The sequence below is a fragment of the Pristiophorus japonicus genome, chromosome 7 (assembly GCF_044704955.1).
Source record: "Pristiophorus japonicus isolate sPriJap1 chromosome 7, sPriJap1.hap1, whole genome shotgun sequence".
In the NCBI taxonomy this organism is placed as follows: Eukaryota; Metazoa; Chordata; class Chondrichthyes; family Pristiophoridae; genus Pristiophorus; species Pristiophorus japonicus.
In genome coordinates, this window is record NC_091983.1 from 10457323 (window position 1) to 10483565 (window position 26243).

The 26243-nt window shown below is 48.1% G+C and overlaps 1 protein-coding gene across 3 annotated transcripts in view; it reads left to right on the forward strand.

Moving 5' to 3' along the window:
- The first annotated feature begins 246 nt into the window (after nucleotides 1–246).
- The window catches only part of ddx43 (DEAD (Asp-Glu-Ala-Asp) box polypeptide 43), a 91429-nt gene continuing 65432 nt past the window's right edge, over nucleotides 247–26243 (forward strand). For all 3 annotated transcript variants that reach the window (XM_070884777.1, XM_070884778.1, XM_070884779.1), the window contains exons 1-5: nucleotides 247–602; nucleotides 3534–3589; nucleotides 12265–12397; nucleotides 15788–15934; nucleotides 16078–16159. In XM_070884777.1, coding sequence (XP_070740878.1) covers nucleotides 287–602; nucleotides 3534–3589; nucleotides 12265–12397; nucleotides 15788–15934; nucleotides 16078–16159 — 734 coding nt within the window. In that variant the 5' untranslated portion in view covers nucleotides 247–286. The remainder of the gene's footprint in view (nucleotides 603–3533; nucleotides 3590–12264; nucleotides 12398–15787; nucleotides 15935–16077; nucleotides 16160–26243) is intronic.

The window sequence follows — 26243 nt, forward strand, 5'->3', positions numbered from 1 at the left end:
TTGGGGAAGGGGTTTGGAGATGGGGTTTGGGGAGCAGGGATAAGATTTGGGGATGGGGGTTTGGGGAAGGGGTTTGGAGATGGGGTTTGGGGAGCAGGGATAAGATTTGGGGATTGGGGTTTGGGGAGCAGGGATAAGATTTGGGGATGGGGTTTGGGGAGCAGGGGTGGGGTTTGGGTTTGGGGAAGGGGCCGAGGCGCGCTCCCGCTGGGTGGCGCGCGGTTAAGACCCAGGCGCGCCCCCGGGGCCGGAACGCAAGGTGCAGAGCCGCGGGGCGGAGCGGACGATGTCGGACTGGGAGGCGGAGAGCGGCGATGAGCAGAGCCCCGGGCCGCGGGCCGAGTGGAGGCCGCCGGCAGCACCCAGCCCCCGCACCCGCCCCTGGGCCGGCGCACAGAGCCAGGACAGGGGGGCCGGGGATCGCTGGGAGGTCCGCGGGGACCGGGGCCGGCGGGGGCAGAGGGCGGGTCAGCCCATGGCTGGGGGCCGGGGCCGTGGAGGGGGAGCGGGAGGGCCAAGACCGGGGCCGGCCCGGGAGCCGCACTCACAGTCTCCCTTCCTCAGCTTCTACATGGAGAGCGCGGCGGTGGGCACCGTGATAGGTAAATACCCGGGTAAATACTGTGAGACAATACCTGGGGTAAATACCCGGGTAAATACTGTGTGACGATACCTGGGGTAAATACCCGGGTAAATACTGCGTGACAATACCTGGGGTAAATACCCGGGTAAATACTGTGTGACAATACCTGGGGTAAATACTGTGTGACAATACCTGGGGTAAATACTGTGTGACAACACCTGGGGTAAATACCCGGGTAAATACTGTGTGACAACACCTGGGGTAAATACCCGGGTAAATACTGTGTGACAATACCTGGGGTAAATACCCGGGTAAATACTGTGTGACAATACCTGGGGTAAATACCTGGGTAAATACTGTGTGACAATACCTGGGGTAAATACCTGGGTAAATACTGTGAGACAATACCTGGGGTAAATACCTGGGTAAATACTGTGAGACAATACCTGGGGTAAATACCTGGGTAAATACTGTGTGACAATACCTGGGGTAAATACCTGGGTAAATACTGTGTGACAATACCTGGGGTAAATACCCGGGTAAATACTGTGTGACAATACCTGGGTAAATACCTGGGTAAATACTGTGAGACAATACCTGGGGTAAATACCTGGGTAAATACTGTGTGACAATACCTGGGGTAAATACCTGGGTAAATACTGTGTGACAATACCTGGGGTAAATACCTGGGTAAATACTGAGAGACAATACCTGGGGTAAATACCTGGGTAAATACTGTGTGACAATACCTGGGGTAAATACTGTGTGACAATACCTGGGGTAAATACCCGGGTAAATACTGTGTGACAATACCTGGGGTAAATACCCGGGTAAATACTGTGTGACAACACCTGGGGTAAATACCCGGGTAAATACTGTGTGACAACACCTGGGGTAAATACCCGGGTAAATACTGTGTGACAATACCTGGGGTAAATACCCGGGTAAATACTGTGTGACAATACCCTGGGTAAATACCCGGGTAAATACTGTGTGACAATACCTGGGGTAAATACCCGGGTAAATACTGTGTGACAATACCTGGGGTAAATACCTGGGTAAATACTGTGAGACAATACCTGGGGTAAATACCTGGGTAAATACTGTGAGACAATACCTGGGGTAAATACCTGGGTAAATACTGTGTGACAATACCTGGGGTAAATACCTGGGTAAATACTGTGTGACAATACCTGGGGTAAATACCCGGGTAAATACTGTGTGACAATACCTGGGGTAAATACCCGGGTAAATACTGTGTGACAATACCTGGGGTAAATAATGTGTGACAATACCTGGGGTAAATACCTGGGTAAATACTGTGTGACAATACCTGGGGTAAATACCTGGGTAAATACTGTGTGACAATACCTGGGGTAAATACCCTGGATAAATACTGTGTGACAATACCTGGGGTGAATACCCGGGTAAATACTGTGTGACAATACCTGGGGTAAATACCTGGGTAAATACTGTGTGACAATACCTGGGGTAAATACCTGGGTAAATACTGTGTGACAATACCTGGGGTAAATACCTGGGTAACTACTGTGTGACAATACCTGGGGTAAATACTGTGTGACAATACCTGGGGTAAATACTGTGTGACAATACCTGGGGTAAATACTGTGTGACAATACCTGGGGTAAACACTGTGTGACAATACCTGGGGTAAATATGTGTGACAATACCTGGGGTAAATACCTGGGTAAATACTGTGTGACAATACCTGGGGTAAATACCTGGGTAAATACTGTGTGACAATACCTGGGGTAAATACCTGGGTAAATACTGTGTGACAATACCTGGGGTAAATACCTGGGGTAAATACTGTGTGACAATACCTGGGGTAAATACTGTGTGACGATACCTGGGGTAAATATGTGTGACAATACCTGGGGTAAATACCCGGGGTAAATACTGTGTGACAATACCTGGGGTAAATACCCGGGTAAATACTGTGTGACAATACCTGGGGTAAATACCTGGATAAATACTGTGTGACAACACCTGGGGTAAATATTGTGTGACAATTCCTCGGTAAATACCTGGGTAAATATTGTGTGACAATACCTGGGTAAATATTGTGTGACAATACCTGGGTAAATACTGTGTGACAATACCTGGGGTAAATACCCGGGTAAATATTGTGTGACAATACCTGGGTAAATACCTGGGTAAATACTGTGTGACAATACCTGGGTAAATACCTGGGTAAATACTGTGTGACAATACCAGGGTAAATATTGTGTGACAATACCTGGGGTAAATATCCAGGTAAATATTGTGTGACAATACCTGGGGTAAATACCCGGGTAAATATTGTGCGACAATACCTGGGCAATACTGTGACAATACCCGGGTAAATACCCGTGTGGCAATACCTGGGGGAAATACTTGTGTGGCACTACCAGGGGGGAATACTTGTGTGACAATACCTGGGAGAACCACCTGGGTGTGGATATCAGTGATAAACACCCGGCGTGAATAACATAGGTAAATACCCGACTGTGAATATCGGGTAAATACCCGGCTGTGAATATCGGGGGTTAATACCCGGCTGTGAATATCGGGGGTTAATACCCGGATGTGAATAATGGGGGTAAATACCCGGCTGTGAATATCGGAGGTAAATACCTGGCTGTGAATAACGGGGGTAAATACCCGGCTGTGAATATCGGGGGTAAATGCCCGGGTGTGAATATCGGGGGTAAATGCCCGAGTGTGAATATCGGGGGTAAATACCCGGCTGTAAATATCGGGGGTAAATGCCCAGGTGTGAATATCAGATAAATACCCGGGTGTAAATTTCAGGGTTAAATACCTGGCTGTGAATATCATGGGTAATTTCCTGGATGTGAATATCGGGTAAATTCTGGGTTATCTTCCTGGGTTAACCCCAGTTCTTTGTCGAGCTCACGGTTTGATGTGACATTTCATGTGACTTTAGGCCGAGGAGGATCCAAAATTCGTGAGCTGGAAGAAATATCAGGATCAAGAATACAGGTAAGACCTTGCTGAGAACTTTCTCAAACCTGGAATTGGTTCTGATCAGTGACCAAGGCACAATTATCGAGTGTGATTCCACAAAACACTGACGGAAACTCCCAGGTAAAGCAGGCTCTGTTTAATGCAGTCACCGAAAATCAATTGTCCTTTGAGTACTATTGGCGAAGCTATGCATGGACAGGTACATGTGATCCCGACAATACTGCTACAAATTCAGAAATCCGATGTAATACAAATGGGGTTTGATGTATGCAGTCACTATAAGCCAGCTCCCCTGGTTGTGATTATTTGATTTTCACAATAAACCGGCGTCCCTTTTTTATAAAAATCATTCACGGGGTGTGGACATGGCAAGGCCAGCATTTATTGACCATGCCTAATTACCCTTGATAAGGTGGTGGTGTGCCGCTGCCTTGAACCGCTGCAGTCCGTGTGGTGAAGGTACTCCCGCAGTGCTGTTAGGGAGGGAGTTCTTTGACCCAGTGATGATGAAGATTTGGTGATGTATTTCCAAGACAGGATCATGTGTGACTTGGAGGTGCCCCCATGTGCCTGCTGCACTTGTCCTAAGTGATAGAGCTCGCGTGTTTGGGAGGTGCTGTCGACGAAGCCTTGGCCACTTGCTGAAGTGCATCTTGTAGATGGTATACACTGCAGCAGTGGCACGCCAGTGGTGAATGGGGTGCCAGCCAAGTGGGCTGCTTTGTCCTGGATGATAAGCTTCATGAGTGTTGGAACTGCACTCATCCAGGCAAGTGGAGAGTATTCCATTATACTCCTGACTTGTCCTTGTAGATGGTGAAAAGGCTTTGGGGAGTCAGGAGGTGAGTCACTCACTGCAGAATACCCAGCCTCTGACCTGCGCTTGTGGCCACAGTATTAACTGACTGGTCCAGTTAAGTTTCTGGTCAATGGTGACCCCAGGATGTTGATGGTGGGGGATTCGGCGATGGTAATGCCGTTGAATCATGTGGAGGTGGCTAGACTCTCACTTGTTGGGGATGGTCATTGCCTGGCGCCTGTGTGGTGCCAATGTTACTTGGCACTTATTGGCCTAAGCCTGATTGTTGTCCCGGTTTTGCTGCATGCTGACATGGACTGCTCCATTATCTGTAGAGTTGAGAAAGGCACTGAACACTGCAGTAAGCAGCAAACATCCCCACTTCTGACCAAGTGTAATTTTTTGAATGTCACCATTTCCGCGCTCCCTCTCCCACCTATTGTGGATGTGAGTTAAGGAACATGGGAGCAGGAGTATGCCACTTAACCCCTCGAGCCTGTTCTGCCATTCAATGAGATCATGGCTGATTCTTGTCCTAATTGCCTTTACCCCATATCCTTTAATATCTACGGTTAACAAAATTTATCAATCTCGAATTTAAAATTAACAATTGATCTAGCATCAATTGCCGTTTGCAGAAGAGAGTTCACAATGTTTTGTCGCCCTTTGTGTCTAGAAGTGTTTCCTCACAGTACTGCAGGTGTGGTCTAACCAGGGCTTTGTATAGCTCCAGCATAACTTCTACCCCCCTTGCATTCCAGTCGTCTAGATATAACGGCCATCATTTCATTAGCCTTTTTGATTTTTTTTTCTGTCTCAAAGATAAACTGCTCTGGCTGCTTAGTTTAGGTCACCCATTACTTGGCAGTGTCGTTGCTGTGGAAACATTTGGTACAGTGGTAGCAACAGTCTGAGGAACCACTGGTGAAATCTCGACCTCCGAAAAGAATGACTCCGACACTTACAGCTCCGGTAGAAGTTTCTTTAATTTACTTGCTCGCAAGGGGTAGGTTACACTCAGTCAAGGGCTAAGTGAACACCTCCGAAATGGTTCAGTTTATGAAGATATTTATACAGTAAAACCCAAGTTCTGGCCTCTTCCTGTGTATTGCTCTGTCTCACAGTCAGTGAATACAGATGAAGAGTTAATTACTATATCCTGGTCCTGACATGGTATCCAGATATTTCCTTTTGTCAGGGTTATCAGTTGGCCAGCCGGCCATTACTCCATGAGTCATAGGTAATGGGCTATCACCTGTCTTGTATTGTGTCAGGATTGTTCCAATTTCCTGGTCAGTTTATCTGTTTGCATCAAATGGATGAGGTCTCTGCAAGAGATAATGGCTAGAAGATAAGATTGGGGTGACATGGAACTCCTGTAGTGTAGACAATAGGAGAGCACCATGGGGGGGGGGGGTTACTTGTCTCAGCATGACTTGTCTCCTAGCTGTCTGATGGCCATCAGCCATCTCAAACCAGGTTTAGCTGTTTATGCAAGCTGACTGCTAAAATGCAGAAAGTTCTGGAAGGGCCAGGACTCCATTTTGATCAAAAGGCACACAAATACCGTATGGTATCAGCTTAGATAAAAATACATTTCCACATTCCCCCATTTTGTCCTTCACAAGGACAACTCAATCCATTCTGATCTTGTACAGTCTCTCCCTTTCCATTTCCACACAAGAGCCTTCAGCAGTTGTTGCTACCATAACTCTAGCCGTGGTCTCGGTAGGTAACATAGTTTCTCCCACCCTGGCACAGCAACACTTAATGACGACAAATAATAGATACAGGGCGAAGACTATCAGCAGGAATATGATCAAACCCTGTACCACAGATTTCCCCAGGGCTCCCAACCATCCTGATGTTTTCAGCTAGACTGCCGATATCTTCTGATTTATCTGGGATATACTTACAGCATTCTCCACCTATTAATGCGCATGTTCCTCCCTCCTTGGCTAGGAGATAATCTAAGGCCATACGATTTTGGAGAGCCACTGTTCGAATAGCTACCATTTCGTCATTTATCCCTTCAAAGGCTTGGGAAGTTGCGTTGGCTACTGATTCCACTAAGTTAGCCAGTTCCCGTAACTGCCATTCGGTCGATGCTATTCCATAGGGTGGCACCATTACCTTGAATATTCCGTTTAGCCAGATCAAATCCCGTTTAAATCTATGACTTCCATAGGCCTCCCTTAGAGTCCTTACTGATCTGATAAGGGGTACCACATATCCTAAGTAACAGGACCCTGTCCAGTCGGCTGGTAACCATGGGTAGGCTTTATGGCCACAAATAAAGTAGGTGCAATTATAGGGCGTCAGCTCCTGGTCCTTTTGCACTATCCCTACTCGAGTGGTCTCACCTTCCCACCCTTCACCTGGGGCTTTGTTATGGACCGTTGTCCAGCCAACGGTTGCTATCTTTCTCTCAGTGGGATTAGTTGTGGCTTGCCATTTAATCATTTGGGAACACTTGCTGCGTCCCATTTCTGGTCCTTTAGTCTCATTACTCACTTGGCATATTATACCTTCAGGATTTCCTATTCTGGGAGTAATGCTTAGGAAGGGAGGCTGATGGTCATTATCATAATTGGGCTGGTACCATCCCTGGAAGGCTGTAAGTTTATACCCTGCCGACCTCCATTCTGTTTGCTCCTTCGTTTCTGGCCCCTTAGTTAGTTTTGTCCTATTTTGCACTGTCAACCATTCTACCATTACTGATTCGTTAAAGGGGACAGATCTCAGGGGAATACCCCCCCTGGAGTGGACAGGTACATGGGAACATATCCAACAACTCGACAAGTTTCTTTCTTGAGCATACCTATGACTCAGTGCCATAAATACGTTTACTTGCAATTCCCTTCGGTGGCGGGTCTGTACCCCTGGTGTAATCAATAATGTGACGTAAAACCCTGTCAAGCCCAGCACCATCAGTCCCCATAGTCCATACAGTTCCTTATTCAGTCTTCCTTTTTCTGTTCCTCTGATTCCTTCGTCCCTTCCTCCTGGTCGGGTGCCCTTTTGCAATGGGATGCGTGGATCCATGTTGGTCTTTCCTTTACCTTGATTGCAGTATTGGTCGCCAGCAAGACCTGGTATGGTCCTTCGAATCTTGGCTGTAGACTGCTTTTTCTTTTAAAAATCTTGATGTAAGCGAATTCCCCTGGCTCCAGGTTATGACACTTCCCTTCCGCTGGCTTGACTTGGGCTTCCTTTACCTGTGAATGAAAGCTGGAAATACATTTGGTTAGTGCAATACAATAATTCAACATATTTTCCTCCATTTTGTGGATGTCCATCTGTTTTGCAGTAAATGGTGCTGTAAAAGGTAGTCGTTGGGGACGTCCCATAACTATCTCATGCGGTGACAGGCCTGTTGTTCTGTTAGTTGCAGATCGCATTACCATCAAGGCTAAGGGCAGCAGTTCTGTCCATTTCAGTCCAGTGTCATTGCATAGTTTTGCCAGCTTATTTTTAAGCATTCCATTATATCTTTCAACAAGTCCAGCTGATTGTGGATGATAACTGCAATGAAAATGTTGATTAATCTGTAAAGCTTTTACACATTTCTCTTATAACAGTTCCCGTGAAATGTGATCCGTTATCACTAGAAAGCTTAGCAGGGATTCCGAAGCGCGGTACAATTTCTTTTAACAAACATTTAGCAACAGTAGTGGCATCGGCCTTTTTACATGGAAAGGCTTCAATCCATCTAGAGAACACATCTACAATAACTAATACATACTTGAATCCCATACACATAGGTAATTCAATAAAATCCATTTGTAAATGTACAAAAGGCCCGACTGGATTTGGGTGGGAGGCAGATTCTACTTTTTCCGTCTTACCCGGATTCATTGTCTGACAGGTAACACAATTTTCACAGATTTGTTTTGCAATTGCCGAAATACCTGGTGCATACCAAGTTGCCAAAATATAATCTGCCAATCCCCCTTTGCCTGCATGTGTGAATGTATGAACACATCGGGCAATCCATGGAAGTAAGGATCTGGGGGCCACCACGTGGCCGTCGTGGTGAACCCATATTCCTTCTGGATTTTTATAACATTGATCCTTCGTCCAGGTCACCACCTCCTCCGTACTGGCCTGTGTCTGAAAGGTCAGCACGTCATTAATAGTGGGTGGCGGGTCTGAGCAATTATTGTTCCTTAGTGGGAACAATGACACCTGCATCCCCCCTTTTGACAGAGCTGCTGACTTAGCTGCATTATCAGCTCTGGCATTCCCAAGTGCCACCTCATTCGACTGGCCTGTATGTGCTTGGCATTTGATAATGGCAAGTTTCAAAGGGCATTGAATGGCTCGCAGGAGATTTTCCACTTGTTCTGCATTTTTGATAGGGGTTCCTGAAGAAGTCAAATTTGTCCATAGTCATGTGATACCCCAAAAGCATACCTGGAGTCAGTGTAGATATTAACTGTGTGTCCTTCAGCCAGAATACAGGCTCGAGTTAACGCAAACAATTCGGCTTGTTGGGCTGAAAAGGAGTCTGGAAGAGAGGCTGTTTCGACAACATTAAACTGAGTTACAATTGCCTAAGCCGCTCTAGGTTGGCCCCTATCATTTCGTAGGGCTGATCCGTCAACATAGTACACTAGCTCAGGGTTACACATTGGTACATCTGTTAGATTGATACGTGGTTTAGTCACTAATTCGGTTACCATTTCACATGAATGGGGTTTGCCGTCGTCTTCCATGAGGAGTAGAGTGGCTGGATTTAAGGTAGTGCATCTTTTGATAAGGTTCGGATTTGATAACAGTTCAACTTCATATTTAGTGGTTCTTGCGGAGGTTAGGTGTTGGGTGGCACACTTAGTAAGTAACATCTCAACAGAGTGTGGGATATACAAAATGGTCTGATGATTTAGAGTTATTGTCTGAGCCTGTTGCATAGCATAATAAGCTGCTGCCAATGAAGGAAGACATCCTGGTAGTCCGCGTGCCACTGGGTCTAGTTGGGTACTGAAATACGCTACCGGACGCTGCCTGTCCCCATGTAACTGAGTCAAAACAGATTGTGCAAAACCCGACTTGTGATGCACAAATAAGTTGAATAGCTTAGTGTAATCTGGCAATCCCAAGGCTGGTGCTGAAGTAAGGGACTGCTTAAGACTCTGGAAAGCATTCCAGGATACTTCATTCCACATCCTTCTTTAAGCATTGTGAGAATATAGTACATTCATTCACAGCTCGTAGGTCATGGACAAACCTCCATTTGTCACTATTGGGCTTCTGAACCGGAAGAATCGGTGTGTTACACGGACTTCTCATTTATGCTTATAGTGATTCACAGATCACAGAATGTAAAGTACTTGTTTTATAATTAAAAGGCTTCCAAACCCAAGATTTTTCCAATGCACTCAAAATGTTGATCAAGGAGATCACCTGAAATATCTCAAAATCCCAATTCAATTATTGTACTGCCACTCTTTATCCAAAAAAATCCTCTTACTGAGCTAGAAGCTTTTGTACCAAGATTTTACACCAAGGACAATGAGAGTGTACTCCCCCAGCCTGCACCTCGAGAGACCCACAAAGGCTTTTTTTTTAAAAAAAAAAAGGCATCACAACTTTTAACCACCGGGACCATGTCTCAACAAACCTATCCTTTGTGCATTTCCTAGCTCCGTAACCTCTCATCCGAATAAATCCACACCTGTGCCTCTAACTTAAAATGTCTTAAACTTCCCACATACAGGACAACACTATGAAGGGTTAAAAAACTTCACTTTGTTTGAAAAAGTGAGTGGAGCTAAAACAAACAGGCAGTTCCACAACCTTTCCAAACAGGTTTCCAGACACAAGGAAAAAAGACAGAAGCACTCTCATTCAAAGACAAGACATTCACGCACTCATTCAAAGACAAGACATTCACAAGTCTCTCTCCATTCAATAAAGCTTTTTCTTTTGCTAGCTTCATTTTTTTTGAATCCATAAGTCACTATCAGGTTCTCTTTTTTTTTTACATTTGATTTACTTCCTCTGTTAATTTTACATGGGCTTGAAGAATCGGAACCCAGGCCTTTTCTATTACTTTCCTTTTTTTTTTACCTGGATCTCTGTTTATAAGACACTCCTCTAGACATGTTGTTCTCTCTAAATTAAATGAACCATCGGGTGGAAATGGCCTGTTTTCACCCTAAGTCCACTTTACCGGTTTTTGTTTCTTTGGTCAATTGAAGACTGACCACAATTCTGGAGCATGACATAGGCTGGTGTGCCTTTTGTGGTGTTTTAACTTGCTCCGGCACCCATTCTGGATGATTCAGATTTTCCACAGTTTCTGATCTCACAATCCTTTCGGCCAACTGAGTTCTCTACGCCCACTTCTCCTGGCCGTTACGTGGCCTGAAAAGGCTCTTAATTCGGGCTCAGTCTGGGTGTGTGAGATATGTTGGCACAAACCAACCGTAGTTGATCAATCAGTTACTGTTTCTTTTCTTAATCAATCCTTGTGTTTTTTTTCCCAATCACAACTTTCCCTAGTGACAATTCCCGTTTCTCTAATGGCAATGACTCACAAAGGTATTGCACACAACAGTAATACAAGGACAACAAACAATATTCCCGCGAGTACACAAATCATAACCTTACACCTTATCTAAACAAATTCTCAGTCTGCGTTGTACGCCACTACAGACCGAGTCCTTAACTTATCCTAATAAAAACTGATAAAACTTAAGGTTCCGTACCCAAACTCTTTGATCGATTGCGCTCTCTTTTTTTTTATAGTCTTATCACATAAGAACCCCTTCCGAATTTCATCCTTAATAATTGATTCCAACATTTTCCCCACTACTGATGTCAGGCTAACCAGTTTATAATTCCCCGTTTTCTCTCTCCCTCCTTTTTTAAAAAGTGGTGTTACATTAGCTACCCTCCAGTCCATAGGAACTGATCCAGAGTCGATAGACTGTTGAAAAATGATCACCAATGCATCCACTATTTCTAGGGCCACTTCCTTAATTCTCTGGGATGCAGACTATCAGGCCCTGGAGATTTAGTGGCCTTCACTGCCATCAATTTTCCTAACACAATTTCCCGACTAATAAGGATTTCCTTCAGTTCCTCCTTCTCACTAGACTCTTGGTCCCCTACTATTTCCAGAAGGTTATTTGTGTCTTCCTTCATGAAGACAGAACCAATGTTTTTGTTCAACTGGTCTGCCATTTCTTTGTTCCCCATGATTCTGACTGCAAGGGACCTACGTTTGTCTTCACTAATCTTTTTCTCTTCACATATCTATAGAAGCTTTTGCAGTCAGTTTTTATGTTCCCAGCAAGCTTCCTCTCATACTCTATTTTCCCCCTCCTAATTAAACCCTTTGTCCTCCTCTGCTGAATTCTAAATTTCTCCCAGTCGTGAGCAACCCTGGTGTGTAATGAATTTGCTGAGCACATCGGCTGCAGGAAGGGCACTGTTCAAAACAGGCAGGATGTTCTGTCAAGTCCACTAAATATTGTGCGAGAATCTTGCCCCTTGGATGCGACGATGCAGCCTACGGTACAAGCAACATTTAATCAACTTAAAATAGAAAGCAAACCTGCATTAATTCTAAAACGTTCACTCATTCTTAAAAGCATCAGTTTGTGCCGTGATGATGAGGATAAACATAGTGTGGCTCTTGAAACACAACCTTTTGAAGGTTGCATGCGGTGGATCTGGATTAGACTGTCCAACCCAAAGCGTAATGTGAGGACCTCACTAATGCTCCAAACGAGGGTGTGTATTACTGGAGCCTGTTCCCTCCCTGTGACCCGTAGTGACAACACTGGCATGGACGAGGTGCACAGTAAGCTGCCATGGCCCCATTCTGGGCTGCCGGGCTGTTCATTCTGCACGATATGTATTTATATATTTTTTGTGCTAGATATTAAAAGGTGACATTGAAGTGGAAGTGAAGCTTTTTGGCAGCCACGAGGCCCAGCTGAGAGCCAAGGAACTGATTCAGAATCTTGAGAGGAGAACGACCGATCAGTTGAATGAAGCGAGGAGTGACCGAGGTACATCTGAGAGTTCCTAATTTTTGCACTAAGGCTGCAACAACAACAACTTGTATTTATATAGGGCCTTTAATGTAGTAAAACCTGTGGAATTCTCTGCCACAGAAAGTTGTTGAGTCCAGTTCGTTGGACATATTCAAAAGGGAGTTAGATGTGTCCCTGAGGGCTAAAGGGATCAGGGGGTATGGAGAGAAAGCAGGAGTGGGGTACTGAGGTTGCATGATCAGCGGTGCAGGCTCGAAGGGCCAAATAGCCAGCTCCTGCACCTATTTTCTATGTTTCTATCCCAAGGTGCTTCACAGGAGTATTATAAGACAAAAAAATTGACACCGAACCATATAAGGAGGAATTGGGACAGGTGACTAAAAGCTTGGACAAAGAGGTAGATTTTAAGGAGCATCTTGAGGGAGAAAAGAGAGGTAGAGAGGTTTAGGCAGGAAATTCCAGAGCTTGGGGCCTAGCCAACAGAAGGCACGGCCACCAATGGTTGAGATTATAATCAGGGATGCTCAAGAGAGCAGAATTAGAAGAGCGCAGATATCTTGGTGGGGGTGGAGTAGGGGGGGGCGGGGGTGTGGTTGTAGAGTTGGAGGAGATTACAGAGATGGGGAGGGGCGAGGCCATGGAGGGATTTGAAAACCAGGATGAGAATTTTGAAATCGAGGTGTTGCTTAACCAGGAGACAATGTAGGTCAGCGAGCACAGGGGTGATGGGTGCGCGGGACTTGGTGTGAGTTAGGACACAGGCAGCTGAGTTTTGAATGACCTCAAGTTTAGGTAGGGTAGAACGTGGGAGGCCAGAGTGCATTGGAATAGTCAAGTCTAGAGGTAACAGGCATGGATGAGGGCTTCAGCAGTGGGTGAGCTGAGGCAGGGGCAGAGACAGACGATGTTAAAATGCTGGAAAGTGGGATTAGGCTGAATAGCTCTTAGTCGGCCGGCGCGGACACGATGAGCCGAAATGGCCTCCCTCCGTGCTGTAAATTTCTATGATTCTAGGTGGAAATAGGCGGTCTTAGTTATGCTGCGGATATGCGGTCGGAAGCTCATTTCAGGGTCAAATATGACACCAAGGTTGCGAACAGTCTGGTTCGGCCTCAGACACATGTTCGGGAGAGGGATGGAGTCAGTGGCTAGGATCGGAATTTGTGGCGAGGACTGAAAACAATGGCTTCGGTCTTCCCAATATTCAATTGGAGAAAATTTTTGCTCATCTAGAACTGGATGTCTGACAATTTAGAGACCGTGGAGAGGGCCAAAAGAAGTGGTAGTGAGGTGCAGTTGGGTGTCGACAGCGTACACGTGGAAATTGATGCTGTGCTTTTGGGTGATGTCGTCAAGGGGCAGCATGTAAAGAAAGACAGACTTGCATTTATATAGCGCCTTTTCACGACCACTGGCTGTCTCAGCTCTTCACAGCCAATTACTACATTTTTGAGCGTAGTCACTGTTGTAATTGGCGGCAGCCAATTTGCGCACGGCAAGCTCCCACAAACCGCAATGTGATAATGACTAGATAATCTGATCTTGTTATGTTGATTAAGGGATAAATATTGGCCAGGGCACCGGGGATAACTCCCCTGCTCTTCTTCGAAATAGTGCTAGGGGATCTGTTACGTCCACCTGAGAGGGCAGACGGGGCCTTGGTTTAACATCTCATCCACAAGACAGCACCTCCAAAAGTGCAGTACTCCCTCAGCACTGCACTGGAGTGTCAGCCTAGATTTGTATGCTCAAGTCCCTGGAGTGGGAATTGAAGGCACAACCTTCTGACTCGTGTCGATGAGGAATAGGAGGGGGCCAAGGATAGATCCTTGGGGGACACCAGAGGTAACGATGTGGGGGCAGGAAGAGAAGCCGTTGCAGGTGATTTTCTGGCTAAGTTTAGATAGATGAGAATGCAACCAGTTGGACGCTGATGAGAGGCGGTAGAGGAGGCTGGAGTGGTCAACCGTGTCAAAGACTGCAGACGAGTCAAGCCGGACGAGGAGGGATAGTTTATCTTTGTCACAGTCACAAAGGATGTCATTTGTGACTTTGATGAGAATCATTTTGGTACTGTGGCAGGAAACCGGATTAGAGGGGTTCAAACATGGAATTGCAAGAAAGATGGGCACGGATTTTGGAGGCGACAACACGTTCAAGGACTTTGGATAGAAAGGGAGGTTGAAGATGGGGCGATAGTTTGCAAGGACGACGGGTTGTTTTTTTTTTAGGAGAAGGGTGATGACGGCAGATTTGAGGGAGCGGGGGACAGTACCTGAGGAGAGAGAACTATTAACAATGTCGGCGAACATGGGAGCCAGAGATGGAGGTTGAGTGGTCAGCAGTTTAGTGGGAATAGGGTCGAGGGATCAGGAAGTGGGTCTCATGGACAGGATGAGCATGGAGAGGTCATGAAGGCAGATCGGAGAGAAACTGGAGAAAAATGTGAGTTCAAGGCTCCGGGGTGGGGGGGTGGGAGGGGGAATCCTTAAAGGAAGTTTTGTCCAGTGGGCTAGGGGAAGGAAGGGAAGAGGCAGCTGATCGGATGGTCTCAATCTTAGAGACAAAGATGGCCATAAGCTCCTCACATTTGTTGGAGGTGAGGGTGGAGACAGGGAAGAGGGATATAAGAAATAGGAACAGGAGTGGGCCATTTGACCCCTCGAGCCTGCTCCGCCATTCAATAAGATCATGGCTGATCTGATCATGGACTTAGCTCCACTTCCCTGCCCGCTCCTCATAACCCTCTACTCCCTTATCACTCAAACATCTATCCACACCTTAAATATATTCAATGACAGCTCTCTGGGGCAGAGAATTCCACAGATTTCTCCTCATAGTTTTAAATGGGCGGCCCCTTATTCTAAGACTATACCTCCCAGTTTTAGTTTCCCCTGTGAGTGGAAATATCCTCTCTGCATCCATCTTGCAGAGAGAACATTTCCACTCATAGGAAGTCTGCATCCCTTGTTCATTCTTAGCATCAAATGTTGTTTGAATATGTTGCTTCAGGTTTATTGCAAAGCTTTGTAAACTCCACTCTGTATCCAGAATGTTTGCTGACTGAATGAGGCGGAGGGGGGTGGTGGGGAGGGAGGGAGAGTGTCCACACTGATTACAGTGTCTGCCAATACGCAATGTTCTAACTGTAACTGTACAAAGTGCGCTGTGTCTCGCGGTATGCTGCCCAGGGGCGTGCTGGTTATGTGGGGCCACAGTTTACTGTGCCTCTCGGTCTGTGTGGGGCCACTGGTCACTGACCGGTGCATGCCAGATCAGTGGGACCCAGCTTGTAGTGTCAACTCCTTCTGACATCCCAGACGTGAGGGGAAGCTCACGATGGATCGGAAATCTGCATTAACTGCTTGTCTCTTTTCCTTCCTTCCCTCGCCCATCACTCTGAAGGCTTTACATCGAAGCTGAGCAGCAGTGCAAGGACCTGCCCTGACACTCAACCAGCCAAGGGAGGTGGTATGAAGGCACCCCATCCTGTCATCAACTGGAATTCGTTGCGTGCAAATAGGGAGAAATACGCAGCGATGAAGTGGGCTGGTTGGTATTTCCCTTCTGCCTCATTACGTAAACACTCTGAACCCTGGTCACCAGTGAGGGCCCAGGCTGTGGACCTGGAGCACATATTAAGGTTGACCAGAAAGAATCGACTGTCAATAACCGCTTTCTCTTTTTGCATTAAGGCCTTCCACCAATTAAAAAAAACTTCTACATCGAAGCGGAGACAGTTATCAATATGACACAGGAAGAGATTACAAGTTGGAGGTAATTTATTTTTGGAATCTGACTATACGTATTCCGAAACTTTTCTGAATGATCTGAGTTTTACTCCAGAAAGCAAAAAGATGAGGATTTCCTTTTCCTTGTGCGCTGGTCCATATACCCGCATGTCCAACAATCAGTCGTACCTCTGCTAGTCTGGGCTGCAGTATTATTCAAATGGGGCAAGGTACATAATCTCTCGCTTTGCCACTCTTAGTCGGAATAGATTGCTTTAAGTGTCAGCTCATTGGGCAGCACTCTCGCTTCTAAGTCAGAAGGTCGTGGGTTTAAGTCCCACTCCAGGGACTTGAGTACATAAGCCAGACTAACACTCCCAGTGCAATACTGAGGGAGAGCTGCACTGTCGGAGGGGCAGTACTGAGGGAGTGCTGCACTGTCGGAGGGGCAGTACTGAGGGAGCGCTGCACTGTCGGAGGGGCAGTACTGAGGGAGCGCTGCACTGTCGGAGGGGCCAGTACTGAGCGAGCGCTGCACTGTCAGAGGAGCAGTACTGAGGGAGCGCTGCACTGTCGGAGGGGCAGTACTGAGGGAGCGCTGCACTGTCGGAGGGGGCAGTACTGAGGGAGCGCTGCACTGTCAGAGGAGCAGTTCTGAGTGACCGCTGTACTGTCGGAGGGGCCAGTACTGAGGGAGCGCTGCACTGTCGGAGGGGCCAGTACTGAGGGAGCGCTGCACTGTCGGAGGGGCCAGTACTGAGTGACCGCTGTACTGTCGGAGGGGCAGTACTGAGGGAGCGCTGCACTGTCGGAGGGGCCAGTACTGAGGGAGCGCTGCACTGTCGGAGGGGCAGTACTGAGGGAGCGCTGCACTGTCGGAGGGGCCAGTACTGAGCGAGCGCTGCACTGTCGGAGTGACAGTACGGAGCGAGCACTGCATTGTTGGACGGGCAGTACTGAGGGAGCGCCGCATTGTCAGAGGGGAAGTACTGAGGGAATGCTGCACTGTCAGAGTCGCTGTTTTTCGGAAGAGATGTTAAACCGAGGCCCTGTCTGGCGCCTCGGATTAACGTAGAGGATCCCACATCACTATTTTGAAGAAGACGGGAATTCTCCCCAGTGTCGGCCAATATTTATCCCTCAACCAACATCACTAAAACACATTATCTGGTCATTATTACATTGCTGTTTATGGGAACTAGCTGTGTGCACATTGGCTGGTGCATTTCCTACATTACAGCACTTTAAAAGTACTTGATTGGCTGTAAAGCACTTTGGGACATCCTGAGGTTGTGAAAGGTGCTATAGAAATGCAAGTCTTTTCTTGTACGTGCTACATTAACAGCCTGACAGCATCATACCTTTCAGCCAATGTCCCAGACTCCTCCATCACCATTCCTGGGTATATCCTGTCCCACCGGCAGGACAGAATCACCAGGGGTGGGGGGGGGCACAGGGGTACACAGTCGGGAGGGAATGGCCCTGGGAGTCCTCAACATTGACTCTGGACCCCATGAAGTCTCATGGCTTCAGGTCAAGGATGGACAAGGAAACCTCCTGCTAATTACCACCTACCGCCCTCCCTCAGGTGATGAATCAGTACTGCTCCATGTTGAACAGCACGGGAAAGAAGCACTGAGGGTAGCAGGAGCACAAAATGTACTCTGGGTGGGGGACTTCAATGTCCATCACCAAGAGTGGCTCGGTAGCACCACTACTGACCCAAGTCCTGAAGGACATAACTGCCAGACAGGGCCTGCAGCAGGTGGTGAGAGAACCATCACAAGGGAAAAACCTACTTGACCTCGTCCTCACCAATCTACCTGTCGCAGATGCATCTGTGTATGACCGCATTGGTATTAGTGACCACCGCATGGTGGCGATGAAGACCCGTCCTCACACTGAGAACACTATCCATCGTGTTGTGTGGCACTACCACTGTGCTAAATGGGATAGATTCAGAACAGATCTAGCAGCTCAAAACTGGGCATCCATGAGGCGCTGTGGGCCATCAGCAGCAGCAGAGTTGTAAATCTCAGGGCCCGGCATATCCCTCACTCTACCGTTACTATCAAGCCAGGGAACCACCACTGGTGCACCGTGGCTGCAGTGTGTACCATCTACAAGATGCACCTCCCAAACCCGTGACCTCTACCACCCAGAAGGACAAAGGCGGCAGCAGGGTCATGGGAACATCATCACCTGCAAGTTCTCCAGGATACACACCATCCTGACTTGGAAATATATCGGCCGTTCCTTCATCGTCGCTGGGTCAAAATCCTGGAACTCCCTCTCTGTCATCATCATCATCATCATAGGCAGTCCCTCGGAATCGAGGAAGACTACTCTTAAAATGAGTTCTTGGGTTGCTGAACAGTCCAATACGAGAACCACAGTCTCTGTCACAGGTGGGACAGACAGTGGTTGAAGGGGAAGGGTGGGTGGGACTGGTTTGCCGCACGCTCCTTCCGCTGCCTGCGCTTCTGCGTGCTCTCAGCGATGAAACTCGAGGTGCTCAGCGCCCTCCCGGAGGCACTCCCTCCACTTAGGGCGGTCTTTGGCCAGGGACTTCCCAGGTGGTTGGTAGGAATGTTGCACTTTATCGGGGAGGCTTTGAGGGTGTCCTTGAAACGTTTCCTCTGCTCACCTTTGGCTCTCTGACAGCACTGTTGGGCGTACCTTCACCGCACGGACTGCAGTGGTCCAAGGCAGCGGCTCACCACCACCGTCTCAAGGGTGAGCAATAAATGCTGGCCTTGCCAGCGACGCCCACATCCCAAGAATGAATATTAAAAGAAGTGGAGGAACGAGAAGCCTCGTCCAGCTGTGATTAGTGGATTGGAGTGTTGGGCACTCCTTGGATCGCAGCTGCGGGGTGGATTGAATTTCGAAAGGCCTGATTGTTGCCGTGGCTGAGTGGTGGCGTTTGCACGCTGGCTGTTGACACGCTCTCCATTTGATGCAATATGCCTGGCTTCTCACCAACAGCAAAGGAGAATTATTGCTTTTGCCATCTGTGTTTTGGTGGTTTTCATGAACCTACTTGCTGCAGTAATGTCAAGTGATTACTCTGGCAGATGTGGCTCTGTTCTGGAGCTGTCAAACCCCAGTGTGATTCTTGGAAAGCTACAGCGAGGCTGTTGTGTGGGATTTGCGAGGAGGAAATGGGTCTGAGTTGCGTTTTCTGGCTCCGAGTGCAGGCGGAATCTTCACACCAGCAGCGCCGGGTGCCCAAGGGTCAGCACTTCGTTATCTTAAAGCCGCGCTTTCCACTTTTACATTACCAGCCCACTCTCTGAAGAGTCGTTTAAAACAGGGAGTTTTACCAGATGGGAAAAGCTGATAGCTCTATATTTATCAAGGTCTTTCAATCCCTCTCTTGGGGAGAGCAATGTATTTACTGTTGGCACTCCTTGTAATCTCTCCCCGAGAGACAGCACGCCATGCTTTCAGTCCTTCTCCTGTGCTCATTCTCTTCTGGTCTCCTTATTCAGTCTACTCCAGGTTAATTGTGCAATCCCTCCTGTGCTGTTCATTTAACTTCTGGACAATTCCATGGGCCGGAAATTGCGGTAAGCCGGGTCCGTACGGAGTGCACACGCAGCAGGCAAGGCCTCGCAAAAGCCGGTTCTCCGGCCGCGATGCGCATGCTCCGAGAACCGGCTTTTCCGATCTGTCAAAATGTCTTCTACGCATCCCCGGGAGAAGGACATCTGCACGGGAGATATTGGGCGATTTGCCCAACTGATCCCCAGCGAATGTCCTTCAAACTTTTACGCCTGCTAAAAGCTTACTTTTACCGGTGTAACACTTTTAAAACATAGAAAAATTCAATTTGATCTTTCATTGTTATATTAAAAACCCTGTCCATTAAGGTAAGTTTATTTTTAACCTATTTAAAACACATTAAAAAAAAATTCCCCAAAATATTTTTTCTAAAACTTTTAATTACATTTAATTTCAATTAATTTTAAATATGCAACGTGCTTTTTTAATTTATTGTGATGTGTTTTGGTGTTTTAGGGGGTTAGTCTCATAGTAATGGGAGCCCGTACAAACTGAGTTTCAGAGAGCTGTGGAGGCTGGGTCATTGAATATATTTAAGGCAGAGATAGACAGATTTTTGAGCAATAAGGAAATAAAGGGTTATGGGGAGCGGGCAGGTAAGTGGAGCTGAGTCCAGGATCAGATCAGCCATGATCTTATTGAATGGCGGAGCAGGCTCGAGGGGCCGAATGGCCTACTCCTGCTCCTATTTCTTATGTTCTTATCAATGAGAATACTAGACAGTGATTGGTGGTCCAGGCCCACGTGATTCCAGCAGATGCGTGAAAAACATCTTCCAATGCGGTGTGTGCAGTGAATGAAGGCCTCTTAGACGTTCCACCGGGACCAACATGTAGTTTCGTAGATTTTTTTCGGGTCAGAGATGTTCGTACGAAGGAAACCTCCGACCGCAATTTTCGGCCCCATCTCTTTGGCGTAAAGCACAATTTCCAATTCAATGGGTAGACTGTACTTGGGTCCCATATCTTGTTGCCCAATGCACAAAGTTTACATTTATAAGTTGTGGGGTAGAGTTTCCGCTCGATTGTGCTGGTTTTTTTCGGCGCATAAGATGGCAGAATTATAAGCCCAGATTACGTGCAGCGCAAATCGAGTTTCGCAATCTTTTGCGCTAGTTTAAAAAACATTGTACAAGAAGCTGTCCGCAGGGTGAATTAATCATCTCTGGGAGTTTCCACCAATTGTCCCGTTTACAGAGCTTCGAGGAAGCTCTAACAATTAAGCTGGTTCTTTTGGACGCAAGGACACTAAAAGGTTTTGAATTCATTTTTTTTAATTTACTAAGAAAATTACTACTGTTCCCATTATAACCAGTAAATAGTTCAGTATAGTTATTAAAAGTCATTTTCAGTCATTTAAACTCGGGTTACTCACAGGTGCTGGATTGACATCTCGATTAATCAGGTTATCTGTTGTGATAAATCCATTTTCAGTGTGTGCTGTCCCACAAGCTGACACTTAAAGCATTCTGCCCAAGTTATCACTCTTAAATATATCAAGGAATATTTTTTTTGAAGCGAATGTTTTCAAAAAAATCACGATTTCAAACACGGCCCGATTGCACTGGTTCAAGGCTGATTCTGCGTTCTTGCGTTTGGCGATATGCAAATGGCTTTGAGTGGAAACCTGAGGAGTAAAAAAATCATTTCTCAAAACAGACGCAATTTAGGGCCCAAATGCAGAACTCTTGGCCATTAAATTTAACTACCATTTGACTCCCCCCATAAATCACCGCATTTAAAGTAATTCACTTTGCGAAATGAGAGAGATGTTTTGAGGTGATGTAATGCTATGTAAGTGCAAGTGTTTTATTTTTGTAGAACTGATATAAACTCTTCTGCAATCTTTCACTGCGAACTCTGTCTATACTGCTGTCTTCCGCTGCACTTCTGAGAGCGACGTGATCGGGCCCAGGAGAGGCGTGAGTTCGGGGCCAGGGGCCCAGGGGCAGAACGGGCCCAGCCCACACTGCGATATGTGTGCGCACTAGGTCCGTGCAGCAGAGCAGGTCTCCAGTCGTCCTGGTTAATCCTTGCCACTGAACCAAGATCCTAGCTCTGACAAGTGCGTGTGGTGGCTGATGTGCAACGGTCACCACACGTTTTTAAAAAAAAAACATGCATAGGCATCTTCCACCCTTCAACATGTTCGGGTCCTGAACTCGCCCCTTTTTGGTGGAAGCAAGTCATCCTCTATATGAGGGACCGCCTAAGAAGCAGCTCTCTTTCAGTGTGGTGACTAACTTTCACACACACATTTTGGTATCCATGTCATATAGATGCACAGGCCAATCAGCCCCTCGAGCATGTTACACCGGAACAGGAGGAGGCCATTCAGTCCCATGAGCCTGCTACACAGGAACAGGAGGAGGCCATTCAGCTCCTCGAGCCTGTTGCACAGGAACAGGAGGGGGCCATTCAGTCCCTCGAGCCTGTTACACAGGAACAGGAGGAGGCCCATTCAGCGCCTCGAGCTTGTTACACAGGAACAGGAGGAGGTCGTTCAGCCCCTCGAGCCTGTTACACAGGAACAGGAGGAGGCCCATTCATCTCCCTCGAGCCTGTTACACAGGAACAGGAGGAGGTCGTTCAGCCCCTCGAGCCTGTTACACAGGAACAGGAGGAGGCCCATTCATCCCCCTCGAGCCTGTTACACAGGAACAGGAGGAGGTCGTTCAGCCCCTCGAGCCTGTTACAGCGGAACAGGAGGAGGCCCATTCATCCCCCTCGAGCATGTTACACAGGAACAGGAGGAGGCCATGCAGTACCTCGAGCCTGTTTCACAGGAAGAGGAGGAGGTCGTTCAGCCCCTCGAGCCTGTTACACAGGAACAGGAGGAGGTCGTTCAGCCCCTCGAGCCTGTTGCACCGGAACAGGAGGAGGCCCATTCATCCCCCTCGAGCCTGTTACACAGGAACAGGAGGAGGCCATGCAGTACCTCGAGCCTGTTTCACAGGAAGAGGAGGAGGTCGTTCAGCCCCTCGAGCCTGTTACACAGGAAGAGGAGGAGGCCATTCAGCCCCTCGAGCCTGTTACACAGGAAGAGGAGGAGGCCCATTCATCTCCCTCGAGCCTGTTACACAGGAACAGGAGGAGGCCCATTCATCTCCCTCGAGCCTGTTACACAGGAACAGGAGGAGGCCTATTCATCTCCCTCGAGCCTGTTACACAGGAACAGGAGGAGGCCTATTCATCTCCCTCGAGCCTGTTACACAGGAACAGGAGGAGGCCCATTCATCTCCCTCGAGCCTGTTACACAGGAACAGGAGGAGGCCCATTCATCTCCCTCGAGCCTGTTACACAGGAACAGGAGGAGGCCCATTCATCTCCCTCGAGCCTGTTACACAGGAACAGGAGGAGGCCCATTCATCTCTCTCGAGCCTGTTACTCAGGAACAGGAGGAGGCCCATTCATCTCCCTCGAGCCTGTTACACAGGAACAGGAGGAGGCCCATTCATCTCCCTCGAGCCTGTTACACAGGAACAGGAGGAGGCCCATTCAGCCCCTCGAGCCTGTTACACAGGAACAGGAGGAGGCCCATTCATCTCCCTCGAGCCTGTTACACAGGAACAGGAGGAGGCCCATTCATCTCCCTCGAGCCTGTTACACAGGAACAGGAGGAGGCCTATTCATCTCCCTCGAGCCTGTTACACAGGAACAGGAGGAGGCCATTCAGCCCCTCGAGCCTGTTACACAGGAACAGGAGGAGGCCCATTCATCTCCCTCGAGCCTGTTACACAGGAACAGGAGGAGGCCTATTCATCTCCCTCGAGCCTGTTACACAGGAACAGGAGGAGGCCTATTCATCTCCCTCGAGCCTGTTACACAGGAACAGGAGGAGGCCTATTCATCTCCCTCGAGCCTGTTACACAGGAACAGGAGGAGGCCTATTCATCTCCCTCGAGCCTGTTACATAGGAACAGGAGGAGGCCCATTCATCTCCCTCGAGCCTGTTACACAGGAACAGGAGGAGGCCCATTCATCTCCCTCGAGCCTGTTACACAGGAACAGGAGGAGGCCCATTCATCTCCCTCGAGCCTGTTACACAGGAACAGGAGGAGGCCCATTCATCTCCCTCGAGCCTGTTACACAGGAACAGGAGGAGGCCCATTCATCTCCCTCGAGCCTGTTACACAGGAACAGGAGGAGGCCCATTCAGCCCCTCGAGCCTGTTACACAGGAACAGGAGGAGGCCCATTCATCTCCCTCGAGCCTGTTACACAGGAACAGGAGGAGGCCCATTCATCTCCCTCGAGCCTGTTACACAGGAACAGGAGGAGGCCCATTCAGCCCCTCGAGCCTGTTACACAGGAACAGGAGGAGGCCCATTCATCTCCCTCGAGCCTGTTACACAGGAACAGGAGGAGGCCCATTCATCTCCCTCGAGCCTGTTACACAGGAACAGGAGGAGGCCCATTCATCTCCCTCGAGCCTGTTACACAGGAACAGGAGGAGGCCCATTCAGCCCCTCGAGCCTGTTACACAGGAACAGGAGGGGGCCCATTCATCTCCCTCGAGCCTGTTACACAGGAACAGGAGGAGGCCCATTCAGCCCCTCGAGCCTGTTACACAGGTACAGGAGGAGGCCTATTCATCTCCCTCGAGCCTGTTACACAGGAACAGGAGGAGGCCCATTCATCTCCCTCGAGCCTGTTACACAGGAACAGGAGGAGGTCGTTCAGCCCCTCGAGCCTGTTACACAGGAACAGGAGGAGGCCCATTCAGCCCCTCGAGCCTGTTACACAGGAACAGGAGGAGGCCCATTCATCTCCATCGAGCCTGTTACACAGGAACAGGAGGAGGCCTATTCAGCCCCTCGAGCCTGTTACACAGGAACAGGAGGAGGCCTATTCAGCCCCTCGAGCCTGTTACACAGGAAGAGGAGGAGGCCTATTCATCTCCCTCGAGCCTGTTACACAGGAAGAGGAGGAGGCCTATTCATCTCCCTCGAGCCTGTTACACAGGAAGAGGAGGAGGCCCATTCATCTCCCTCGAGCCTGTTACACAGGAACAGGAGGAGGCCTATTCATCTCCCTCGAGCCTGTTACACAGGAACAGGAGGAGGCCTATTCATCTCCCTCGAGCCTGTTACACAGGAAGAGGAGGAGGCCCATTCATCTCCCTCGAGCCTGTTACACAGGAAGAGGAGGAGGCCTATTCATCTCCCTCGAGCCTGTTACACAGGAACAGGAGGAGGCCTATTCAGCCCCTCAAGCCTGTTACACAGGAAGAGGAGGTGGCCCATTCATCTCCCTCGAGCCTGTTACACAGGAAGAGGAGGAGGCCTATTCATCTCCCTCGAGCCTGTTACACAGGAACAGGAGGAGGCCTATTCAGCCCCTCGAGCCTGTTACACAGGAACAGGAGGAGGCCCATTCATCTCCCTCGAGCCTGTTACACAGGAACAGGAGGAGGCCCATTCATCTCCCTCGAGCCTGTTACACAGGAACAGGAGGAGGCCTATTCATCTCCCTCGAGCCTGTTACACAGGAACAGGAGGAGGCCATGCAGTACCTCGAGCGCCTGCTCCTCCATTCAGTTAGATTGTGACTGACCTGTACCTGAACTCCATTTACCTGCCTTTTCTCCACATCCCTTGATACCTTTACCTAACAAAAATCTACCAACCTCAGTCTTGAAAGCTCCAATTGACCCCCAGCATCCACAGCCATTTGGGGTAGAGAGTTCCAGACTTCCACTGCCCTTTGTATGAAGATGTCCTTCCTGATTTCATTCCTCAACGGCCTAGCTATAATTTTAAGTTCTGCCCCCTTGTTCAGGATTTCCTCAACAGAGGTAATATTTTCTCTCTCTCTACCAAATCTGCAAAGGGACATAGGCAGGCTAAGTGAGTGGGCAAAAATTTGTCAGAAGGAATATAATGTGGGAAATGAGGTTATCGTTGAGATTACAAAGTGCTGCAGTACAGAGAGACCTGGGGGTCCTTGTTAACGAAACACAAAAAGTGAGTATGCAGGTTACAGCAAGTAATCAGGAAGGCAAATGGAATGTTGGCCTTTATTGCAAGGGGGATGGAGTATAAAAGCAGGGAAGTCCTGCTACAACTGTACAGGGCATTGGTGAGGCCACACCGAGACTACTGAGTATAGTTTTGGTCTCATTATTTAAGGAGGGATATACTTGCATTGGAGCCAGTTCAGAGAAACAGAGGAACATAGAAAATAGGTCCTTCGAGCCTGCACCGCCATTCAATGAGTTCATGGCTGAACATGCAACTTCAGTACCCCCTTCCTGCTTTCTCGCCATACCCCTTGATCCCCCTAGTAGTAAGGACTACATCTAACTCCTTTTTGAATATATTTAGTGAATTGGCCTCAACAACTTTCTGTGGTAGAGAATTCCACAGGTTCACCACTCTCTGGGTGAAGAAGTTTCTCCTCATCTCGGTCCTAAATGGCTTACCCCTTATCCTTAGACTGTGACCCCTGGTTCTGGACTTCCCCAACATTGGGAACATTCTTCCTGCATCTAACCTGTCTAAACCCGTCAGAATTTTAAACGTTTCTATGAGATCCCCTCTGATTCTTCTGAACTCCAGTGAAT